This window comes from Mirounga leonina, unplaced genomic scaffold (genome assembly GCF_011800145.1).
Source record: "Mirounga leonina isolate KUSES-001 unplaced genomic scaffold, KU_Mleo_1.0 Mir_154, whole genome shotgun sequence".
NCBI classification, from domain to species: domain Eukaryota; kingdom Metazoa; phylum Chordata; class Mammalia; order Carnivora; family Phocidae; genus Mirounga; species Mirounga leonina.
The window spans coordinates 9,713,757-9,731,594 of NW_023270389.1; the positions used below are offsets into that span (position 1 = coordinate 9,713,757).

A 17,838-nucleotide genomic window follows, 5' to 3' on the forward strand; every position below is an offset into this window, starting at 1 on the left:
TATTTATTTTTTTTAAAAAAAGATTTTTTATTTTATTTATTTGAGACAGAGAGAATGAGAGAGAGAGAGAGCACATGAGAGGGGGGAAGGTCAGAGGCAGAAGCAGGCTCCCTGCTAAGCAGGGAGCCCGATGCGGGACTCGATCCAGGGACTCCAGGATCATGACCTGAGCCGAAGGCAGTCGCTTAACCAACTGAGCCACCCAGGCGCCCTTTTTTTTCTTTTTTTTAAAGCAATCTACTTTGTACTTGGAAAAGAGAAAGTATGGTGTGAGGTAGGGTTTTCTGTCACTCAGAGAGCCTTTGAATTGGATAACAACTTTGAGTAGGACATTTCTTAAATGCATTAGCTAGCAATTTTCTATAATGATCTTTCATTATAGAAAAAAAGTACATGACAAGAAAAATCCGATGTTCTACTAATAAATACCCTGATACAAGACGCAATGCCAGGAAAAAGAATTGCAGTGATTGGCGCTGGAGTCAGTGGATTGGGTGCCATTAAGACCTGTCTGGAGGAGGGACTGGAGCCCATCTGTTTTGAAGGAAGTGATGATATTGGAGGACTGTGGAGATACGAGGTAAGTTTGAATAGACTATGCTTCCATATGTGTGATGGCAGCTTTTCCATATCTGGGAAATGGGAATGCAAAGACTCCAGCAGTAACTTATCCTCAACTACTGGCATAATAAGTATTATTTTTATTAGTGCCTATGCCTGTACTTTGAATCCCAATCTTTTTTTTTTAAAAGATTTTATTTATTTATTTGACAGAGAGAGACACAGTGAGAGAAGGAACACAAGCAGGGGGAGTGGGAGAGGGAGAAGCAGACCCCCGCTGAGCAGGAAGCCCGATTCAGGATTCGATCCCAGGACTCTGGGATCATGACCTGAGCTGAAGGCAGACGCTTAATGACTGAGCCACCCAGGCGCCCCTATTATTTGCTCTTTTAAACCATTTACGACAAGGTATCTTATCTCTTAGTGAAGGTACTGGAAAAGCAACCTTACTTTCTTTGAAGGAATTCATCCCAGGAGCCTCATAATTTGACAAACAAAGGAATTGATTTTTTAAGTGTTACTCTTGTATTCTAAAAGACAGGGAGCGTCCTTATTTTTCTTGGTAGGAGAAGGCCAAGAGTGGCAGGCCAAGCATCTATGAATCTGCCACCAGCAACACTTCGAAGGAGATGACAACCTACAGTGATTACCCATTCCCCGATCACTTCCCCAACTACTTGCACAATTCCAGAATCATGGAGTACCTCAGGATGTATGTGCAACACTTTCACCTAACGAAATATATCCGGTTTCTGGTAAGTGAGGCAGGAAACTCTCAGCAAGTGCAGAGCCTCTTAGTGGAGTCAAGAGCCAGGCCAGCGTGAGGGGCAGGAAGGCACACCCATTCAGGCGGGGAGGTTAGCTCTACGAGCATCTCCGGTAAAGTCAGAAGGACCTTCCCTCCTCGCTTCCTTCAGGAAAAAGTCTGATGGATTGGTTGAAACACCAGACTATATGCACCGGGTGTTGGCTCATCACCAACTACATTTAGGACTGCAGCTGGGGACACTCTGACCTCCATCTCTACTTTAAAAAGCCTTGGTAGGGAAACCAGCTTCAAAGAAACTCTTTCAGGAAACCCCAAAGGAGAGTAGTTATAACCAACCTTACTCATTGAGGCCCAAAACTCTGGGACAGGGATGCATATTCTTTCAGGGTCCATTCAAATAATACATAATGTTATAAAATTGAAAATTAAAATTACTAATATCCTATCACCACAAGTTTAAACTAGGCTATTTTAAGAGAAAAGTGCTACATTTTTCCACAACTGGAAAGCAAAAATGTGGGAGTTGTTTTGTGTTGGTAATAGTTTGGAGTAAATACGGAATGCCTGGCTGGCTCAGTTCGAAGAGCATGGGACTCTTGATCTCGGGGTCATGATTTTGAGCCCCACAATGGGTGTAGAGATTGCTTAAATAAATAAATGAAAACTTAAAAAAAATAGTTTCAAGGGGCACTGGGTGGCTCAGTCATTAAGCGTCTGCCTTCGGCTCAGGTCATGATCCCACGGTCCTGGGATCAAGCCCCACATCGGGCTCCCTGCTCCTCGGGAAGCCTGTTTCTCCCTCTCCCTCTGTCCCTGCTTGTGTTCCGTCTCTTGCTGTGTCTGTCTGTCAAATAGATAGATAAAATCTTTAAAAAAAAAAATAGTTTCAAGTAAATAGTAGGATCAAAGGGACAGAAAATATATTAAGATTTAGCTTTATTCCTGAATGTATACGTATATGCATAGCATGATGACTATAAATAGCCATGTACATATCTTAGAAGCTACGGCTATGCTATTGTTTACTATCTGGAAGCTTAAGCACCTTGCATATAAGGAATGGTGTGGGAATGGTCTACCTGCACAACATCTCCCTGTTTATCTCTAGAGAACAGGATATACACCCAGTCTTCTCAAAAAGTGCTGAACTTGAGAGTCCTTTGGAGTTCTCAGGAAATTCTAGACTCCCCCCACTTCCATTGCTATGAGTGTCTGTTTCCCAGTGTATGAGAAGATAGAGAAGGTTAAAATTGGTCAAGAGAAATCTATTAGTTGGTTCGTTAGTTAGAAATTTAAATATTCCTGTATTCATTCATTCAACATTCAGTCAAGAAATACCTATCCAGCACCAATTGTCCAGAGGCTCAGCAGAGAACAAAACAGGCAAAACCTCTGTCCCTGAGGAGTGTGCATGCAGTAGATGGACACAGACAAAAATGGGATAAATATGTGGGAGACGATGACTGTGGAAAAGGGGAGAGCTTTTAGGAATGGGGGTTGCGATGCAAGATCAGATAAAGTGGCCAGGTAAGGTTTCCATGAGAAAGGGACATTTGAGCAAATGCCCAAAGGAATTGAGGAAGTGAGGCAGATATCGGGAGAAAGCGCACTGTGCAGAAGGAAGAGCAAGTGCAAAGGCCTCAAGGTGGGAGTGTGACTCACGGGTCCTGTGGGGTGGGAGTGGAAGGGGTAGGAAGGAGATGATGTCAGAGAGTGAACAGTGAGCCATTGTTTTCACTCTGGCTTTGACTTTGAGTGAGGTAAGAGCTGTTAGGAGGTTTCAAGCAGAGGAGAGGGATGCTCTAATCTCTTTGGCGGCAGCGTTCAGAATAGTCGGGGAACAAGGTGGTAAGGGTAGAAGTGAGGAGACCAGGGAGGAAGCTCTTGCACGAATTCAGGTGAGAAATGATGGTAGGTTGGACCAGGGGGTGACAGTGGAGATATAATGAAGTGCTCGGATCCCGAGTGTAGTGCGAACATAGAGATGATGGAATTTGCAGATGGACCAGATGTGAGATGTAATCGAGAGATGTCGAGGATAACTCTCATGTTGTTGGTCCCAGCAATTGAGTTGCCATTTCTGGAGACAGGCAAGACTGCAGGAAGAGCTGATTCTACCTGTATGAGGGAGGAAGATTGAGGAGGCCACAAGGTAACAAGGTTGAACAGATGCTCATTAAAAATGAGGGAGGGTGGGCTGAGATTAAAGATACTTAAGGAAGAACATTAAACCTATTTCTTGAGTACTATATAAGAATGTGTTAAGGGATTTTTATACCATTCCTATGAGCTAAGTGAAACCATTTCCATTTTACACATTGCAAATGTCACTAGTAGAGAAAAAGCTGAGATTTGTGCCTATGTTTGTTTGACCTCAAAACCCCCTCGCACTTTGACCCACAGGGCAAAGTGTTCATTTTGGAATAGAAGAGAAATATTTCCTCCTGGGGAAAGGAGACAGAGGACAGATGGATGAACACAAAGTAACTTTTAGGTGTTGAGACACTCACTTAAGATTTTGTTGTTTTGTAAAAATGAGAAAAAAGTTGTCTTCAGGAAATGAGATAAAATGCAGTGGGACCAAGGGGAGGGGAAAATACTGAAACAGCCACAGTGAGAAATTTGATGGACTATCGAACTTGCAAAGATGGAGTTTGGGAACAATAGATCCATGCCAGGAGTTTACTAGGGGAGGATCGAAGAACTGTTTCCAAAAGAAAGCTGGAGTTTGGGATCAGATTCTGTAGGGAGAAAGGAACAGGGCAAGGACTGACTAGGGCTGTCCAGCATCACCAGAGGAGAAAATGAAGCCCATATGGGCAGACCTCAGTGTTTTAAAAGGTGAAATGCTGCAAAATTAACCAGCTTCTATGGCTTTGCCATATGAGGTTTCTGCTTTAAGCCAGAGCAAATTTTTAGGCAAAAATACAAAGTTCCTACATTCTCTTAGCTTCAGATCCTGGTGGATGACGTTGGAGCTTTTGTCCCCAGTAGGAAAGCAGGGTGAAAAGTGCTGGTGGGAAGGGTGTACTGGGCCCAGGAAGAGATGAAAACATCTAGACAAGAATGAAGCTTGGGTTGGAAAAGCAAGACAGGAAAGTGGGTCCAAGCAGTAGTTATTAATAACAAGGATGAAGAATAAGGAAGATGTACTACTTAAATAGGAGCCAAACTCTTCTTTGAAGGTTTGGCAGGGTTAGAGGTAAGTAAAAAGGAGGCAGAAATTAGATGTCTGAATGTAAACATGCAACTTAGGGTCTAGAACAAAATTGTATGAGGATTTCTTCTGTCTGATGATGGGCAGACACAGTCCATAGCCCAGCATTTACAGAACAACAAAGCAGAAGTTCAAATAGGATGGACTTTGAGTTCAATAATAAGCTTTAAAAAATAATATGAAATAATGACCAAGGCTTGAGCAATACTTTCTTGCCCACAGGAATCAAGAGATTCAAAGGTCAATATATTCACAGCTGGGATTACAAGAGTCCAGAGAAATTTCGGGGGAAGAAAATCATCGTGGTCGGCATTGGGAATTCTGGAGCTGATTTGGCAGTTGAGCTCAGTCACGTAGCTTCACAGGTTTGGTTCCTACAATTCTCTTTCCCGAGATGCACCTTGCCCACTGCCCTCTCAGATGTTAACATGGCATGAAATATGTCAGGTGTACCCATACGCTGCTTCGATCCTGATTGTTAATTACCTCCTCACACTTGTTTTCTTGGTAGACATCTTGGAAATACAGTTAAAAAATGAGAATGGAATAAAAATAAACATTTCAAACTTTAGTGACTGCCATATGGTTTATTTTTACCAGAGCATGTAGACTTCACCATCTCAGCCACCAGTTACAAATGTGAACTCTATCAGAAACCCACTTTAAATCCCTTTATTTTTCACTGACATTACATGTGATACATCTTCCAACTCTGATTCCTTCCATACTTATATTTCAAGGGATACTTATTAACTAAGTATTCTAAATTCTGTAATATCTAATAATTAGCAGGTGGATGGTGTGTGGGAATTTGTTGATCGCTAGTCTTCTTGCATCACTGTGCTTGCCCAGAATTTGCAATATAAGAGATGGCAGGCATCTAACACTGCTTTGGAGACAGCACAGGAAGGATAGAGAGTGAGATCCAGAGGAAGGCATGGGGAGCTCTCTGGGACTGTAGGAAACCAGTCAGATGTGTCCCTTTGTATGAGTGCGTGTGCCCGGATCTGTTTGTCTATCTGTCTTAGAGAACAAGGCAAGATAGTTCTTGTCCATCTCTCATGAGCCAAATGAGAGATATCTGAAAAACTGGGAAAAGAAAGTCTTACATTGTGAAGCATCTATTTTTCATTTACTTGCATTCTCTCCTAGGTGTTTCTCAGCACAAGGCGGGGTGCATGGATTTGGAACCAGGTCTGTGATAATGGAATGCCCATGGACACTGTTCTCTTCACTCGTTTTAATGTTGTCCTCAACAAATTTTATCCTACATTCTTAATCAACAGATGGGCAGAGAATAAATTAAACACTCGATTTAACCATGATATTTATGGTTTGCTCCCTCAACACAGGTGTGTCCTAGGATTTTTTTAAAGATTTTTTTTATTTACTTGAGAGAGAGATAGAGAGCATGTGAGGGAGAGAGCACAAGCGGTGGGGAGGGGCAGAAGGAGAGGAGAAGCAGACTCCTGGCTGATCAGGGAGCCCGATGCGGGGCTCATCCCAGGACTCTGGGATCATGACCTGAGCCAAAGGCAGACACCCAACCGACTGAGCCACCCAGACACCCTTGTTCTAGGATTTTTAACCAACTGAGCCACCCAGGCGCCCTGTTCTAGGATTTTTAAAAAGTAATTTTGCGTCTGCCTTTTAACCCCAGTGTAGTTAAATATTTTCTTTTTTTTTTTTTATGTTGGCAAAATATAATCCCTATCTACCCATCAATCTTTCTATCTATCCATCTATCTGTTGTGAGGTATAAATGTGGAAGCACATAAAAATTGACTATGTGTACAGCCTACATAAATTTAATAAATATTTCTGAGTTCCTACTATGATCAAGTAGGTTTCTGGGTACTGGGAGTAGAAGAAGGACAAGGCCAGGTAGAGTCCTAGCTCTTGCTGAGCCTCTTTCTAGTAGGGGAGAAACCAACTAGTCAAAACATAATGCAATGACATGGAGTAATACGTGCTATGAAGAAACAGTAAGCAGAGTTGGGGAGAAGAATCTTTTTTAGATGGGGTGGCTCTGGAATGCTTATATGATGAGAAAGCATTTGAATGGGGACCTAAGGAAGTGAGGAGGCGAGTCCTGAAAGAATATCTAAGATGAGAATCACATTCTAGGCAGAAGCAGCACCAACTTCAAAGGCCGGAATGAACAGGATTTATTCAAGGAAGAGCAAGGAACCCAGTGTAGCAACACTACTGGGAGAGGTGAAGTGGTAGGAAATAAGTTCAGAGACATAGGCAGGGGCCAGGTCACAGAGGGATTTTTATTTTTTATTTTGTTTAAGATTTATTTATTTATTTGAGAGACAGAGCACGAGCCTGGGGTGGGCGTGGGGGAGCAGAGGGAGAGAGAGAATTCGAAGCAGACTCCCCACTGAGGGCAGAGCCCAAGGTGGGGCCAGATGTCACCACCATGAGACCATGACCTGAGTGGAAATCAAGAGTCAGACACTCAACCGAGCCACCCAGGCACCCCCAGAGGGATTTTTCGGGCTATAGCATGGACAGAGCTTTGGATTTCATTTTTAGTGAAATAGAAACCCATCAGGATATAATTCTACATTTTAAAAGGGTTACTCTTGCTCCTGAGTGGAGGAGAAATTGTAGGGAGTCAGGGGTGGAAGCAGGGAGACCACTAGCAGTATTAAAGAATGTTGGTAAAATTTATAAAAATGGTATGTAGGTTCTCAAAATAAATGGAAATCCAAATATGATCTGATTTTGCTGTTCTAGTATGAACACCTCCACTAATTGCTTTTAAAAATCTCTCCCCACAGGGGCGCCTGGGTGGCTCAGTCATTAAGCATCTGCCTTCGGCTCAGGTCATGGTCCCAGGGTCCTGGGATGGAGCCCTACATCAGGGTCCCTGCCCTGAGGGAAGCCTGTTTCTCCCTCTCCCACTCCCCCTGCTTGTGTTCCCTCTCTTGCTGTGTCTCTCTCTGTCAAATAAATAAATAAATATTTAAAAATAAATAAATAAATAAATAAATAAATAAAATCTCTCCCCCCAAAAAATGTTTTAAAGAAGTTAGATATCAATACTATCACTGGTATAAACTTATATACCACATTTCAAAATCTTCTCTTTGCTTATAATAAGCATTAGATAAATGTTATTGGCATTCTAATAATACAGAATGTCTATTCAGTAAAAATTCAGAAAAAGTATTGAGTAAAGGAAATATTTACAAAACAAAAATCTAAGTCTTTTTTTCTTAGCTCAACTAAAAACTATTTGAAGTATTTTCTGAGTTCAACTCCTTTCCAAAAATACATATTAATTTTCCTGGATTTCAATTTTTATTCTTCAGATTCCTGAGCCATCAACCTACTTTCAGTGATGATCTACACAATCACATAATATCTGGTAGAGTTCTGATAAAACCAAATGTTAAAGGGTTTATGGAGACATCCGCCATCTTTGAAGACGGCACAGGATATACTTTCTCTTTCCCCTTTTTGGAAAATAATTCAACAGTACTGGACAGCCAGCGCTCCATGTTTAAATATGTCTTCCCTCCTCAACTAGAGAAACCAACCTGGCTTTCATTGGCATCCTCCAGCCTGTGGGAGCCACCATTCCCACATTGGAGCTCCAGAGCTGATGGGCCGTTCGTGTATTTAAGGGTATGTGCTGACCTTATGCATATTTAGAAAAGATGGCAATCCAGATAGTGTGATTTCAGAAGCATTGCAAAGCTCTTCTGCTGCAAAACATATCTGAAGTTAACCTTTACAGTATCTGAAATTGTGCCACTTGAGATTTGTTACTTTAGGGTTTGATCATTATTTAACCTGTAGGATTCCTGTATGAAAATGAAGATTTAAAAACCACTACTTTAAGCTATCATCAAGTGACAACTTGTTGGCAAAGAATTCATAACGTAAATGAGCAAGTGTAACTCACTATTTAAAAGACAGCCAGAGTGAATACTCTGGTAATGGGACGACACACACACTACTTTGTGTCTTGTCAGTTGGGTGCGACTCCCTTCAGTCCATCCTTCTTTGTGAGCTTTGAGGTCTGTTAGTCAAGATGCAAACTCCTAAGTCTGTAAGGCATGAGCGCCTGATTAAACAAGGAATGGAGGGCATTCCACAGTAACTCCTGGGTCCATCTCCCCCACTCTTGTGCTACCTCACTCATGATGTTCTCTACCAAACTGATTCTCAGGGTCTTCATTTCTTGTGGAACCTCATCTTCTTTCTTTCCTAGGATTGAACAAATTACCTTCAGTGAGTGGCATGGTGGATGACATAAGAAAGAAGAGGAAAAAATTTGAAAAAGAGTAAGAAACTTGCTTCTTAGTAAAAGTCAATTGAAAGTGTTTAGGTGGCATTGTTTGCCTATCAAGTATGCTTTACATTTTCCTCATCATAGAATCTGAGTCAATTTGCCTAGATGAGACCTCAAATATTAACCTCTTCATTTCCTCTTAATCAAGCATAATATAAGTGTATGGAATATTTGTGGGAAGAATGGATACAGAATAATCCAAGATGGAAACTTTAGAATTATGTTTAAAATTCATGTAATGCAAGATAAGCATACAATTATAAATTTATGTCATAGCATAGCCTTAGAGGTGCAAAGTGTATGAAATGCAAAGATGAAATGCAGGGTTGTTCACTCTTCCAAGGAGCTTGAAAGATAAATCAATGTGAGAAATGAGTTGGCAAATCATTACAGAATCCAATTAAAATTCTGACATGAAGTCAGAGGCTTGTACGTTGTACCAGATCTTCTTAATAGAAAATTATCCTCAACCATTGGGGTTGGAAATGTATTTCTATGCAACAAATACCTGTGGAGAATCTACCATGGGAATGTCACAGCTTGTTCTCTACAATCAAAGGGTTCGTCCTAAGAATAGTCAGTTATCCAGGAGTTGGTTTAAGAAGGTTGGCCAAGAGGGCGCCTGGGTGGCTCAGTTGGTTAAGCAACTGCCTTCGGCTCAGGTCATGATCCTGGAGTCCCGGGATCAAGTCCCGCATCGGGCTCCCTGCTCAGCAGGGTGTCTGCTTCTCCCTCTGACCCTCCTCCCTCTCATGCTCTCTGTCTCTCATTCTCTCTCTCTCAAATAAATAAAATCTTAAAAAAAAAAAAAAAAGAAGGTTGGCCAAGAATTGCATTTCAGTAATACTGAAAATCAAATTAGTGTCACACATACCTGAATAACTGGCCAGTACAATTCATATTTCCCACCAATTTACCAAAATGAGATTATATCCTGAATGAGAATCAAATACATGGCCAAAGTACAGGAGATTTCAGCAAAGAATATCATTAATATGACAAAAATCTTCTGAACCCCACCACCTATGACTATCCAAGACCCTTGGAAGGATTTGAGGTGAAAAATACACTGTGTGAATATTTTGTTAGAAACCACTGAGAGGGGCGCCTGGGTGGCTCAGTCGTTAAGCATCTGCCTTCAGCTCAGGTCATGATCCTGGAGTCCTGGGATCGAGCCCCGCATTGGGCTCCCTGCTCGGCGGGAGGCCTGCTTCTCCCTCTCCCACTCCCCCTGTTTGTGTTCCCTCTCTCGCTGTGTCTCTCTCTGTCAAATAAATAAATAAAATCTTAAAAAAAAAAAAAAAAAGAAACCACTGAGAAATTATCAATAACCGTTCATTCTTTTTCCCGTGGATTATCCCCTCATACAAGGTCCACTGATGTTGAGAGGAATCGTGCTTGGAAGGATGGGAGTTGTCAGCTGACTTGCGGTTTTTTTATTTTAAAATTTTAAAAATTTTTTAATTTTTTAATTTTTCCCCCTTCTGATTTCAGATTCCTGAATAACCCTGGTGACACACGCAGAGTACAGTACGTGGATTACATGGATGAAATTGCCTCTGAAATAGGAGTGAAACCCAAACTGCTCTCACTCTTCCTGTGGGATCCAAAGCTGGCTATGGAAATTTTCTTTGGACCGTGCACACCTTACCAGTACCGCCTGTCGGGGCCAGGGAAGTGGGCTGGGGCCCAGAGAGCCATCCTGACCCAGAGAGCGCGGATCATCAAGCCCCTGAGGACTCGCACCCTCACCCGTGACCAGCCTCCATACTCTGTGCCATGTTGGCTTAAAAGAGCCTGTGCCGCTCTTCTCTTTGTTCTCAATTTAGTCGTTATTACAGGATAATCCTATGATCGTTAGTATATTAGAGCTCTCGGTGACACACACTAATTAAGAGATGGGCATGTGCAGTGTTTATCCTTCAGTTCAGACGAGACCAGTACAATAAATTATCTGATAACTCCAAAATTTCTCATGCAGAAGTATTTTGGCAAAATTGGGGATTTCATCAACAGAGATTTCAAGTGAAGTGGCTTGTATGAAACTTGCTTTGGAAGTATATAGTTAATTTCCATAACATGACAGATGTTCTCCGTAACGCCAAGTTCTCCTGGGCCCTCCCTTTACAGTAAACACACGGTTTGTCAGCTGTTTGCAATTGGCAGATTCTTGGTTTTGCATGGAAAGCACAGGCTAGGACAAAGTAACTCTTCCCACGATCTTGAATAGCTAACAGCGAACAAATGTCTTCATCAGGAACCTTCTCCTCTAGGGTCACATTCTATAGGATCATGGATATTGAGGTAACAGAGTACTTGTACTACAGGTTATGTCAGGGATTATTGAGGGTATTTTAGGGGCTGGAGAATGCCACGGAGGAGAATGGAAGGAATAATAGAAGTCAGGCAATGTACATAATTTTGCGTTCTATTAAAAGTATCGGAACATGGAACGAGTTCCTCAGTAAACATAGAAAATTCTATAAAAACATTCAGGAGAATGTGAAGAAGAGACGGAGAGAAAAAGTAGTAAATATATATATATATATATATATATATATATATATATATATATATATATATCACTGTTCCCTCACTTTTCTTGCAGAAATTACTAAAAGAATTGAAGAAAATTAAGAGCTCAAATATAGAGAAATCATCATGGGTGCCTGGGTGGCTCAGTTGGTTAAGCGACTGCCTTCGGCTCAGGTCATGATCCTGGAGTCCCGGGATCGAGTCCTGCATCAGGCTCCCTGCTCGGCAGGGAGTCTGCTTCTCCCTCTGACCCTCCTCCCTCTCATGCTCTCTGTCTCTCATTCTCTCTCTCTCTCAAATAAATAAATAAATAAATAAATAAATCTTTAAAAAAAAAATAGAGAGAGAAATCATGATATGAGACTGGACTTATTCTCTGAAACCATGTAAACATAGAAATGTCTCATAAGTATTTCAGTTCCAAGTATAATACTAAACACAAATATATATATATATGTGATGAAATGATTACCTTAATCAAGGAAATTAATATACCCATCATCCCACATAGATTCGTTTATGTTTTAGGTGAGAACACTTAAGATCTACCCTCTTAGCAAATTTCAATAATACAATATTCAATACAATATTTAATAATTTAGTCATACAGTATTATTAACTATAGTCACCATACTGTACCTTAGGTCTCCAGAACTTACTCATCTTATAACTGAACGTTTGTTCCTTTGACTAACATCTCCCCATTTCTCCCCAACCACCAGGCCCTGGTGACCACCCTTCTATTCTGTTTCTAAGAATTCAACTTTTCATAATTCCACATACAAGTGAGATCATGCAGTATTTGTCTTTCTTTGTCTGGTTTATTTCATTGAGCATAACGTCCTCCAGTTTCCCCCATTATGTCACAAATGGCAGGATCTCCTTCTTTTATAAGGCTGAATAATATTCTATTATATATATATGCATACACACACACCATATTTTCTTTATCCCTTCATCCATCAATGGGCACTTGGGCTGCTTCCTTATCTTGGCTTTGTGACTAACACCACAATGAACTTGGGAGTGCAGATATCTCTTCAAGATCCTGTTTTCATTTCCTTTGGATATATACCCACAAGTGGGATTGCTGGAATATGGGAGCTCTATTTTTAATTCTTTGAGGAACCTTCATACTGTTTCCCATCGTGGCCGTACTGATTTACATTCCCACCGAGAGTGTAAAAGGGCTTTCTTTTTCAAGTCTCTTGATTCGTCTTTCTCATATCCCTTAGCTAGTCCAACAGCAAATCTTACACCTTCAAAGTCAATGCAGAATCTCACCACTTCTTATTGCCTCCACTGCTGCCACCTTAATCCCTTAAACCACCTTCTCTTTGTATCATTATAATAGTCTCCTCACCATATTCTTTACTTCGCCCCTACTCTCTGTGGTTTATTTTCATCAGAGCAGCCAAATGACACTTTTAAAATATAAACCAGATTATGACATAATATGTCCAAAATTGCCAGTGGCTTCCCTGTCACTCAGAGTAATGGCTAAATCCGAACAATCCTACCAGTCCTTTCATGACCGACTTCCCCACTACTTCTCTGACCTCCGCGCCAACCCCCCCAAGCCCCCCCACCCCCCCGCCCGCCCACCCGCCTTCCGCATTCATTCCTTGAACAGGCCAAGCCTACTCTCACTCCAGGGTCATTGCATTTGCTGTTTATTTTCCTGGAACACTCCTCCCCCTGCATACCCACAGAGCTCTCTCCTTCACCTCCTTCAGGTCTTGGCTCAAATGTTATCTTTTTAAGTGAGATCGCGCTCTTTTTTTTTCATGTACATTATGTCCTATGAGGTAAAATTCTGAGCCTTATATTATATTGGTTATCTTTTTGGTTTGCAGGTTTACAAGGTTTGGTTCTTTTTAAAAAGATCATTTATTTGAGAAAGCGAGAGAGACACAGCACGTGGAGAGAGGGTCAAAGTGAGAGAGAGAATCCCAAGCAAACTCCCCGCTAAGGTCAGAGCCCGACACGGGGATCCAACCCAGGACCCTGAGATCATGACCTGAGCCAAACTCAAGGGTCGACCACTTAACCGACTGAGCCACCCCGGCGCCCCAGGTTCTTTTTTTTTAAGTGAGATCTTTCTTGACTATATACAATAGCAATTCCCATCCTCCTTATGTTGCTTTATTTATTGCTCTATTCTCAAAGACCTCAAAATTTAATAGGAAAATGTAGCCACCTGAACAGACGAATAACACTTGACCATGGACACATCTGTCTATAGCAAATATATGAACAAGTGTTGTTGGAATACAGAAGACAGAGCAGAGAACTCAGAGAAGGGGAAGCCAGGAAGGAATCACAGAGACAAGGAAAATGGACTTGGATCTCTAAAGATGACTAAGAGTTTATTTCTGGAAAAAGAGAAGGACATCAATTATGCAATGTATGAGTGAACAGAACAGCCTAGAATGCTAGAATATTCAGGGAATGAACCTAGCACAGGGTATGCGAGAGTGGGTGACAGAAATGAGCCTGAAGAGGTGTTTTGGGGACAGAAATGGAAGGACTTCTGCCCTCCACACCTATCCCTACTCCCTTGGCTCATCTGGACCAGAACCAGGATTTTCCATAGCCCAACCCTCCATTAACCTGTATCCAGCTTCCACCCCTCATCATACTATCTCCTAAAGGGCCACCAGAGTTAAATTTCTAAAAGGTAGATTTAGTCACATCATTCCCCTGCTTAAAACTGATTTCACTCTTTATTGTCTATGGAACCAAGCTCAACTCCTTAACTAGCATATAGTTTCTTTCTATAGGTTGTAAGTGAAGTGAAATTTTCCACTTTTTGTCTGTTTTGTTTGTTTGTTTTGTTTTGCTTTTCTACCTCCCCAAGTTTTCCATTTTTATTAAAACTTGTTTCACTTTATTAATCCAGAAATGCCATGCTGGAATTCAAATTTATGTCTGATACATATTTCAGTTGTCCCCACATCAGACCCCTGCCCATACTTTTGAGATTCATCATACAAACATAACTACATAAGAGTAATTTCTTTTTTTTTTTTTTTTAAGATTTTATTTATTTATTTGAGAGAGAATGAGAGACAGAGCATGAGAGGGGGGAGGGGGAGAGGGAGAAGCAGACCCCCCGCTGAGCAGGGAGCCCGATGCAGGACTCGATCCCGGGACTCCAGGATCATGACCTGAGCCGAAGGCAGTCGCTTAACCGACTGAGCCACCCAGGCGCCCCCATAAGAGTAATTTCAAGGGGCACCTGGATGACACAGTTGGTTAGGAGTCCAACTCTTGGTTTCGGCTCAGGTCGTGACCTCAGAGTTGTGATCTCAGAGTCCTGAGATTCAGCCCTGCATTGGGCTCCGTGCTCAGTGTGCAGTCTTGCTTGAGATCTCTTTCTTTCTCCCCCTCAGCCCCTCCCCCCCAACTCATGTGCGTGCCTGCTCTCTCTCGCTCTCAAATAAATAAGTAAATCTTAAAAAAAAAAAAAAGAGTAATTTCAAGCATAGAAAAAGGGTTTTTTTTTCTTTTGTTTGTTTTAATTTTTTAGTAGTTCTGTTCTGGCCTCTTACTGACAAACGATCCCCTTTAACAATGGTTCCCGAATTTCAATGTGCATCAAATTCCTCCAGAGAGCTTGTGAAAACACTAACTGCTGCACTCTGTCCCCAGAGATTATAATCTGGTAGGTCTAGCATGGGGCCCAAGAATTAGCATATCTAACAAATCCCAAGGCAATGTTGCTCTTGCTACCTGGGGGCCACAGTTTGAGAACCATTGCCCTGTAACAGCTATAACCATGTGATTAATTCTGAAATCCTTTTATATGCTCATGGGAAGTGAATTCTGCCAAGAATGTCAAAGTATGGGTTTTTAGAAAAACGACAGCTTCTGCTCATTCACCCTGGAGCAGTTGCATCGAATGGTAGACACCAGACCCATGGGACCCTGGGAGAACCAGCTCAGCACCCTCTTTAAGTGAGCCACAGAGGTATTCTCTATTTTAACCTTCCTCTGAAAGACCTACAGAGGGATTCCTCTTGGTCACAGACAATCCTGTCTGAGGCTGGCCCTGCCAGTGGGCCTATGAGTGGCAACAAAATCCCCTACTCTATCAGCCTCACACGTATAACACCTACCTCAGAGCTCACATCAGTCAAGGCTCACAGTAAATACTTACACCTGAGCGATCAAGTTCCACTGAACCCAAATATGCTGGAGGGGTTCCATGCAAATGGAAAGTACTTTTGAACTGTGTTTCTTGCTTATCCCAGATCTTTGATGGTGTCTATTTCAAAGAAACAGTAATTGCATGTATATTATAATTTTTGACATCAGATAATACTTTGTACAAAATCCTTCAGAGGTCAGAAAGTTTTTAATATCCTTTCATCCCCAAGAAATGAAACAGATATGTTAAGCTGTCTGGCCTAAGGCTGTATACTGAGTCACTGCTGGGTGTGGAGATTAAAAACCCAAGAACTCTCTTAAGAGTTACATGTTGCCCCTGAAACAATTGCCCAGTCACTGTTCCCTCACTTTTCTTGCAGAAATTACTAAAAGAATTGAAGAAAATTAAGAGCTCAAATATAGAGAAATCATGATATGAGACTGGACTTATTCTCTGAAACCATCTAAACATAGAAATGTCTCATACGTATTTCAGTTCCAAGTATAATACTAAACACGAATGTCAATGTTGTTTTCTGGACAAACAAGTTGCATAATGACCATGGTTTTAAAAAAATAACAATGTTGGGGCACCTGGCTAACTCAGGCTGAAGAGCATGAGACTCTTGATCTCAGGGTCCCGAGTTCAAGCCCCATGTGGGGTAACGAGATTGCTTAAATAAATAAATAAATTTAAGGGACGCCTAGGTGGTTCAGTCTGTTGAGCAACCAACTCTTGGTTTTGGCTTGGGTCGTGATCTCAGGGTCGTGAGATTGAGCCCTGAGCCAGGCTCTGCTCAGCACAAGGTCTGCTTGCCCCCTCCCTCCCCGCTACCCCTCCCCGACTTGCACACACCCTTGCACTCTTTCTCCCAAATAAATAAGTAAAATCTAAAAAAATAAATAAACTTAAAAAAATAGCAAAGGAAACCTGGATCTAAAATCTCAAATTTTATTAAGACAAGTTGGGATGGAGGGGCACCTGGGTGGCTGGCTCAGTCATTAAGCATCTGCCTTCAGCTCAGGTCATGATCCCAGGGTCCTGGGATCGAGCCCCGCATCGGGCTCCCTGCTCAGCGGGAAGCCTGCTTCTCCCTCTCCCACTCTCCCTGCTTGTGTTCCCTCTCTTGCTGTCTCTCTCTGTCAAATAAATAAATAAAATCTTAAAAAAAAAAAAAAAAGACAAGTTAGGATGGAAATGAAGAGAGACTAAGCTTGTGCTAAGGTCCCAGTCTCAACATCTGCCCTTTACTTGTGACCACACTGGGGTCATTCCAAGATACCACTGCTGGTGGAATGTTTCTGCTTTAGCCCTAATGGAACTTTCTGGAAGTTTGCTGTGCTCTGTGCCCTAGCTCCACCCCTTGTCAGTTCTGCTTGTTCCATTCTTTTCCTGGGCCACACCCGAAATGGGCTTTAGGGACTCTGCCTTCTTTCCAAAGGTCATTTTTAGCCTCAAGCTATCACAGCCTGTTTTCATTTAGGCAGATGGTTCTTTTGACAGCACGACTCTCAAAACCTGAGCTTATCTCTTCAGTTCCTGCCAGGTGCAAGCACCGACAGCCAGCAGGCTGTATTTCTTTGCCTTCCCCCACCTACACTTCTCCCCTCTGCCCCCCACCCCCCCACACACATATCCCCGAATCCTCTGTTTCTCCTTCTCTCTCTTCCCCACCCCATCTTGAGTGGATTGCCAGTTCTGCTCAAGTAAAAGGATTTACTGAGTACCACTGCCCAGGCTGCACCTTGACACTTTAATCCACTCAGAGGTTTTAACAAGGAGTGGGATGGCTGTACCCTTAATTTGACACCTTCCCAAAACTGAGTTTTCATCAGCCTTTGTCACTCAAAGGTCTTCCCAATTTTATAGTTTATTTATTGGATTAAGCAGCAGTTTCCTCTTCCAATCCTGTAAGGCCCTGATTTTTTAATTCTTTGTATTCCTCTTATTCTTGCTTGCTAACTGGCCAGTTCTTTTCTGTGCTTATTTCTGTCTTACTGTACTGAACCAACCAAGAGTGATCAACACACACCCCTGTGTCTGCACCCCTCAATTCCAAAGTGTGGATTCCCCTGACAACACCAAGCAATTCACTGACACCAGTGGGGTGTCCTACAATTCAACACAATTCTGACCCTATTTAGAGACAGCATCAGATTCCCATGGGCTCAGTCCCACAAGACCGCCCCCACTTCAGATGCCAACCACAAATCCAAGCTGTCTGTGCTTCTGACTGCCTATAAATCAGAGGTTCCAAGACCCACTCCTTGAGTTTGATTAATTTGCTAGAGTGG

At 42.1% G+C, this 17,838-nt stretch overlaps 1 protein-coding gene across 1 annotated transcript; it reads left to right on the plus strand.

Annotated features, from left to right (window-relative positions):
• Positions 1-445: 445 nt before the first annotated feature.
• Positions 446-11,133, plus strand: LOC118013787 (dimethylaniline monooxygenase [N-oxide-forming] 5-like). Its single transcript, XM_035009589.1, is given in 9 exon segments — positions 446-580; positions 1,128-1,316; positions 4,281-4,320; positions 4,770-4,912; positions 5,700-5,899; positions 7,871-8,097; positions 8,100-8,186; positions 8,776-8,848; positions 10,351-11,133. Coding segments are annotated over 9 exon segments (1,446 nt in total). The 3' UTR covers positions 10,703-11,133.
• The last annotated feature ends 6,705 nt before the right edge of the window (positions 11,134-17,838 follow it).